The following is a 6,898-nucleotide window of genomic DNA, read 5'->3' on the forward strand; positions in this document are numbered from 1 at the left end:
AGCATCACCCAGCGAGACCATAGCAACAGCTTAGTAACACCAAGCCCTCTTACCTTGCCTATCCCTTCCCCAGTTTTCAATAAATCCCTTAGCCTTAACCAGAGAATCTTGTGGTTATTTCTTTACTACTAAGGCTAAGGAGAATAGGGAAGAAGAGAGAATTCTGAGCAGTTGAGATTCAATCTACCCCACTGGTGGGGCAGGAAGTTCAAGCACTCACTTCCTGCCGGTCTGCCACCACCTTAAAGGGGCCTAGCAGTTAGCAGCGAAGGTTCACTGGGTACTTAGCTTTCAGGGTTTGGATTTGAACCTGAACCAAGTTCATTCCCAGCTGAGTTTGCTCATCCTTCTTAACATCCAACTCCAACCTCCTGCTAGACTTGTTACTGGCTCAAGGCCCATTACTGACCATTCGCTTCCTCATAACAAGAGGTACCACCATCAGCCTCCAGCCTGGCAAGAGTGGGGTGTGGGTGGGAAACACCGTCCAGGAGATTCTCCCCAATCTGCGAGGCAGGCCAAGGCTAGCAGAGTGGCAGGTCGAGGAAGGAGGAGCAGCCCCGCTCTGGCCGTGGGCCCTCCCCAGGAAGGCTGGCTGCTACCAGAGGGGGAAGGAAAGGCCCTGGTGGCACAGGAGACATCCGCTCGTCTCCTCGTGGGGAGAGGATGACGTGGCCGCCTCAAAGCACGCAAAGACCGGTTTAACAGAGATCAAACGGCACCTCGTCCTTCCATTCGGGGCCTTCCCCGCCAAGGGCCCGAGGTTTGGGTTTGGTTTGTTGGCCTCCGCTCCCCCCCGCCCCCGGGAGACGGGGATTTCTTAAAATGGCGAATGGGTGGATGGAGGTTAAAGAAGTGCCATTGCCAACCGGCCTGGGTCTGGGCGGCCCCACACGGCCAAGCCCAGGCAGAGCTGGCCCTGGGGCGGCCGGCGGTGGTAGGGAGAGGGCTGAGGGACGGAGAATCCCGATTCCATCCACGAAGCCTTTTCCCTCCTCTGGGGAGGGTCTCACGGAAGGAAGCCTGAACATGGGGGCTGGCAGCGGCCCGGACGGGCAGGATCCTTGGGGCAGGTGCTTCGCGGGGCCTTCCGATGGCCGCCGCTGCGTGTGGGGAGGCCAGCACACGGCCCAGGAGAGCAGGCCCGGCGGCCGCGGAAAGAAGACCAGGACACCGGCTGGCTACAACATTGGTTTTAATAGCAGTAACACCCAGAAATTCACCGCCGGGCCTGGCTGGCGTCCGCTCGGCCCACGCCCTCCCCTGCGGGTCTCCCCGTTCTCCACGACTCTGCAGGAGCAGCCCCCCCGCCCCCCACCATTGCACTGATCGACACAGACACACAGACGTTGTCCCCGGCCCGCACACACGCGTGGGGGCTGCTCCTCCAGAAGAGTCCCCAAGCCTGGAGTCCGCTTCCCGGCAGCCCGGCGCGCCCGGCAGGCGCCGCGTCAGAAAACGTCACGAGGACTCCTGGACCAAGGCGGCGCCTGTACTGGGTCGCTTGTGAATCTACGAGGTTCCGGGTCACTAATGGCTTCTGTCTCATAGCTACAGGACGTGGAGCAGGTGTACTGGTTCTGCTTGCTTTGTTTGTAAGGAATGTGTAAGGCATTTTGGTAAAGTTGAGTAAGGGACGTCCATCCCGGAGGCGCTTCACACCGACGTCCCTTCCTTCGTACTGCCGGCCTCCTCCTGCGGAGAGAGCGGCACCCCGTGAGCCGCGCACGGCCCCGGCTCTCCGGGAGGGCCCCCGTCTCACGCCCTCCCCTGTACCAGTCCCTCTCGTAATCCCGCCCGTGAAAAGGAGAACACGGTAAGCCCATGTTGCCCCGGGCCCAGCTTCGCTAAGAAGCCCATCGGCTCTCAGAGGGGGCTGACGGCACGGCTCAAAGAACGCCGGGTCTGTGTGCCCGCACACGTCACTGAGCCTCTGCCTCTACTTGCCTCAGTTTCCTCATCTGTACTTCCTGGGGGGGGGGGGTGAGGCTCAACGAGAGGGTAATTCTAAACTGCTGGGCCCAGTGCCTGGCATGCAGGAAGTGCTCTATGACGCCAGCTATTACTATTCTTAATGATAACAATGACGCTGAGAACACTCTGGGCACGCGGCAGGCACTCGCTGAAAGCTTGCTCTCATCCCCGTCTCCCCAGCCAGAGGAAAGGGAGCTGCGTACCGTTTTCTCAAGCTTGTCCTGCAGCTTCTTTACCGTGTCTCTCTCCTTGGCGAGCTGCTCCTGGGCCGCCTTCAGAAGCCCCTGGAGCTTGGTAGCAGCTTGCCCCAAGCTTTTCGTCAGCTTCTTTTCTTTCTCCAGCCTTTCCTGCGGGGCACCCATTCAAGGAGGTGTTCAGAATGAGGCCCTCACAGAGGGGAGCCTAGCCCCGGCCCAGCCCCGGCTCACCTGTCCAGGGCGGCCTCACCAGGAAAAAAACAAACCCTCGTCTGAAGGGGCACTTTGGCCAGGGGAACAAAGAGCTAGCCTCGGCATCAGAAACCTGGGTTCGATTCCTGCCTCAGACACACGTCCTGGCTGTGTGACCCAACCCTTCCTTCCCAGGGCCCAAGGCAACTCTCTACTCTCCAACGGGGTCTCTTCTATGGATCCTTTCAGCAGTGTAATGAAGCCTTGACCCCCTTCTCAAAATAATGTAATATACATTTATGTGTTCTGGGTCTCTGGCCATTTCATGAAGCCTGTGGACTTCTTTTCTGAATAACATTTTAAATGCCCAAATTGAAATACACAGGATTACAAAGGAAAAATCAATTACATTGAAATCCAAATTTTAAATGAAGTAAATAAAACACTGAGCATTATAAAGGAAACCACTGAAATAGGTATCCAAAGAAATATTTTTAAGTTTATAGAGGTCATACTCACAGCCTCTGCTCTATGAGTTTCTTATGTGGGATTACCGTACAAAGAAATCCCAGATCCTGGCCCTATCCCCACTGAATCATTCGCTTGTGACAGAAACAAAGCACGAACACTAACATGTAAACCTCCGTGTTCCCACAGCTTATGCCTTTTGAGAAAGTCTGACTCACACGGGAAGTCTGAGGTTATGGGGAAATGGCTAAGGGAAGGAGGGAAAAAATGGCTTCTCCTGACTCTCCCTGCTCCTCGACAGAGGTATCTGGGTGCTAAAATGTAGTGACTGTCTGGGAGATGTTAAGGAGAAACACAATAAATACCATCACGGAGAACTCACAGGAACTTAGAGCGTGCCAACCAATTCTCCATCCTTCTCTGCTTCCCCAAAGTGAGTGTGTCTGGGGGAACAACGCCCCAGCTCCCTCCCAACAACCCCATCTCCTGGGCTCTGTCCCCAGCTCCCCAGGAGAGTTGGGCTGAAAGATGGCTTAAGACGTTTACCTTCAAATGAACAGCCTCCTCTGTTTCTGAAGACTCTAGGCCGGTAGATGCTCGAAGCTTCTCCAACTCTGCTTGTAAACTACACACTGAATTCTGGGCCTTGTTTAGAGTTTCATGGAATCAAGAAGGAAAATAGGGCCAGGTTAGATTGCCTAGAATACCAACAGTCAAAATCAGAATTAACCAAGTGAAGAAATGCAAAAGATCTAAAGAGGGACCCAAGAACAGGAGCATCAAATACTGATGCTGAACAGCAATTCAGATTCATGGAAGAGCAACAAAGGGCTTTCTTTGTAACCACTTGGGCAGGCAGACATGGAAATTTTCTTATCCTCAATTTATAGCTGAGGAAACCAAGGCCCATGGAGGTTGAGATTGGCAGGCAAGATCATCCCTGCCCATAAATCGAAGAGCCAGGACTCTGAATCCAGCTAGGCTGTCTCGGAGCCCATCTGTGACTATTTACTGAGTCCTGAATGCCAAGTATTTCTTGAATGCCTCATCACAAGTATTTTTTAGTGTTTCAGTACTGAAAAGGAGAATGTCTGTGCAGTACTAAATTAAGCAGTTGCATAATCACCTTCCCTTGCCTATAATATTCATCTAGCCAGCCAACAAGCATTTATTTCATATAAAAAGAAAAAACAAAGAGTCCTTGTTCTCAAGAAGCATACATTCCTTGGAGAGGTGTAAACATCCAGGTGCTATTAGAAACACACAGAATATATGAAGGCAATCTGAAAGAGGTCCAGGAAAAGCCTCGGAGTCATACGAACATCTTCTCTTCCTTAGACCTGTTGGGTTTGTTTGGCTGGGATTCTAAGGACACTGGCTCCAGGCAGATTCAGTTCTTTTAGTCTAGCATCTGAAGCAGTGATTAGGGGTAGGGATGGCCAAAAGGCTTCAAAGAATGGACGGACAAACGAGAGGGAGAAAGGGCTCCTGCAAATTTTGTGGGACAGCCGCTGATTGTATGTTACTTTTGAAGTTCAGACAAGGCAGCCTTGTCCCTGTGGTCTCAAAGCCTATGACCTGGCAGGCCCTATTTAAGCAAGGAAGCTTTCCAGTTTAGTATAGTGGACAGACTAGGTAGAATCAGCCTTAGCCAAGTTTAGAAGAGCTTATCACAAAAGGGTGGGTTTTTGGTCACCTTCACCCAAGAAGCCACCTCCATACAATTGGGGTGTCTCGCCTTTCAGCGAATCAGGGATCCCTCTTGGTTACCATGGACCCCTTCTCAGAATAACATTTTAAAAGTACAAAATAAAACAGAGTATCACCAAGGAAAACAATTATACTGAAATGCAATTTTCAAAGTATTTTTAAGAATGAAGGTCACAGCCACCAGGTTCAGCACGCGTGCCCTAGCCCTCCGAGGCGGAGTCTGTTCCTAGAGGAAGCAGGCCCACTCCTGACACCAGGCGCTCTGCCCAGCACCGCCATCTCAGCGTGGGTCAGGGCAGACGTGGTTCTGCTCGTGCCAGTGGGCCGAGCGCTGGGCAGGAACTCTAGCTCGCCGCACCGATGCCCCGTCTCACACCTGAGCACCTGGCTGCAGCGACCCCCAGACGACGCGCAGGAGTCTAGAATGGCCCAGGAGGCCCGGGCTGAGGAGGCCCAGGAGGCCCGGCCTGTGACCCTCTCTCGCGGCTCGTCACCTCCTTCCAGGCCCCACAGCCCTGCTGAAAGAACGTACCTCCTCGAACTCTGCTGTGAGCTTCTGCCGCTGGACCTGCTCTTTCTCTAGGACGGTTTCTGTCCGCTCCAGCTGCGTTTTCAGCTACAGAGAAACACACAGAGGCCACAAGAACGTGTCAGAGTGGCGGCGGCGTGCTGTGAGGCTCCATCTCTAGTCCCTGCTCCCCACGTGGGCCCAACCTCCTTCTCCTTCAGTGCACGAGCATCCACCGGGGCTGGAGTGACTAACGGGGCCGGGCTTCCCCCAGCCATCTGAGGGAGAGGGTTAGCCCCATGCTGGGGAGTGGAGGACCATCACTCTAACTCATGGCTCTCCTGGCACTTAGGACGGCTTCACCAGAAGACTGGCCAAAGGCAAGTGGGCTGGGGGCGGGTTTTTTCCTCTTTATAATCCATTAGAATGTAAGCTCCTTGAGAGAAAGGCCTAACTTTTGTACCCTCAGCACCTAGCACAGTGTCTGGCACATAGTGGGCATTCATAAATGTTTAAGGATTGATTATATGCCTCAGATTGTGCTTCTCCAACACAGATTTACTTAGAAGGGATTTCAGAGGTAAAGGGCTAGAAATACCATTTTTTCCTCATATAAAGTATATGACAAGAACTCCAATTGAGACAAAGACATACAAAAGAGAGGCAGGGATAGAAGAGAGACACAAAGAGATATCTTGGAACAAAAGCCCCTTGGCTCTTGGCTCTATTTCAATCACTTTATAGCCCCATTAACTCTAACTTCTAACAATAGCTCATTTGCATAATACTATTCAAAGTATTTGTCTCACAACTATCCTATGAAGCAGGATTCCCTCTATTTACAAAGACACTGAATTCTAGGAGCTCAGAGGCTCCTGGCAATGGCAGGACTCAAACCCAGGGAAGTGTCCTTTCAGCTGTTCCAGGGGACCCCTCACAGACTAAGCTTCAATTCATCTCTCCTTGGGGTCCCCCTGCCCCCACCTCCAACTCCAAATGGGCTTTTACGTTTTTGTTTTTTTTTTTTTAATTTTTTAAAACCCTTATCATCTGTCTTGGAGTCAATACTGTGCATTGGCTCCAAGGCAGAAGAGTGGTAAGGGTAGGCAATGGGGGTCAAGTGACTTGCCCAGGGTCACACAGCTGGGAAGTGTCTGAGGCCAGATTTGAACCTAGGCCCTCCCATCTCTAGGCCTGACTCTCAATCCACTGAGCTACCCAGTTGCCCCCACTTTTGCGTTTGAAAGAGGTTTCATGACTCTTGACAACTCACTGAGACCTGTATTCACGGAGACCATCTGCCCCTTCTTTCCCTCATTTCCCAGCCATCCCAGCTGGGTTAACTTTAAAACAAAACAAACTATACCAACTCTGATTTATTTGGGAGAAACTGAGAAAGATTTAAATGTGTGCAAACACCCTGGAAAAGCTTCAAGAGTCAGGGAGCCGCCCACTTCTTCCCCCTTGACCTCATCCAACCCATGTAGAAGCCCCTCCAGAAAATAGTCCAACACATGCACAAGTAAGACACGCTACATCGAGGTCATGCAGTTGTCCCCAGTGAATGAAGCCTCAGCATGACGGGAAGGCGGGAAGAAGAAAGGGAGAAGAGGGTCAGAAGAGGGGAGACAGGAGCGGCAGGGGTGGTTAGTGATGGGTGGCCAGGGGATCAGTCTCACCGCCCTAACCTCCAGAGGCTCCTGCTCAGTTAGGTCAGCCTGCGACCCAACAACTTCACCATCCTGTACATGGTTCTTCATTTCACTCAACTGCTGCCTGACCTGAAATAGGGATGGGCGAGTTTTGCTCAAGTATACTCCCACGCGCGCATACGCACTCACTCATATTC

At 52.3% G+C, this 6,898-nt stretch overlaps 1 protein-coding gene across 3 annotated transcripts in view; it reads right to left on the reverse strand.

The window, feature by feature from the left end:
* Positions 1–1,178: 1,178 nt before the first annotated feature.
* The window catches only part of RRBP1 (ribosome binding protein 1), a 118,673-nt gene continuing 112,953 nt past the window's right edge, over positions 1,179–6,898 (reverse strand). The window contains exons 19-23 of one of the 3 annotated variants that reach the window (XM_044663422.1): positions 6,738–6,830; positions 5,074–5,157; positions 3,378–3,476; positions 2,178–2,321; positions 1,179–1,695 (exon numbers count right to left, since the gene is read on the reverse strand). In XM_044663422.1, coding sequence (XP_044519357.1) covers positions 1,657–1,695; positions 2,178–2,321; positions 3,378–3,476; positions 5,074–5,157; positions 6,738–6,830 — 459 coding nt within the window. In that variant the 3' untranslated portion in view covers positions 1,179–1,656. Of the gene's footprint in view, positions 1,696–2,177; positions 2,322–3,377; positions 3,477–5,073; positions 5,158–6,728; positions 6,831–6,898 lie in introns of all 3 variants that reach the window. The other 2 variants (XM_044663421.1, XM_044663423.1) reach the window with 2 other exon arrangements.

Source organism: Gracilinanus agilis, chromosome 2, assembly GCF_016433145.1.
Source record: "Gracilinanus agilis isolate LMUSP501 chromosome 2, AgileGrace, whole genome shotgun sequence".
NCBI lineage: Eukaryota > Metazoa > Chordata > Mammalia > Didelphimorphia > Didelphidae > Gracilinanus > Gracilinanus agilis.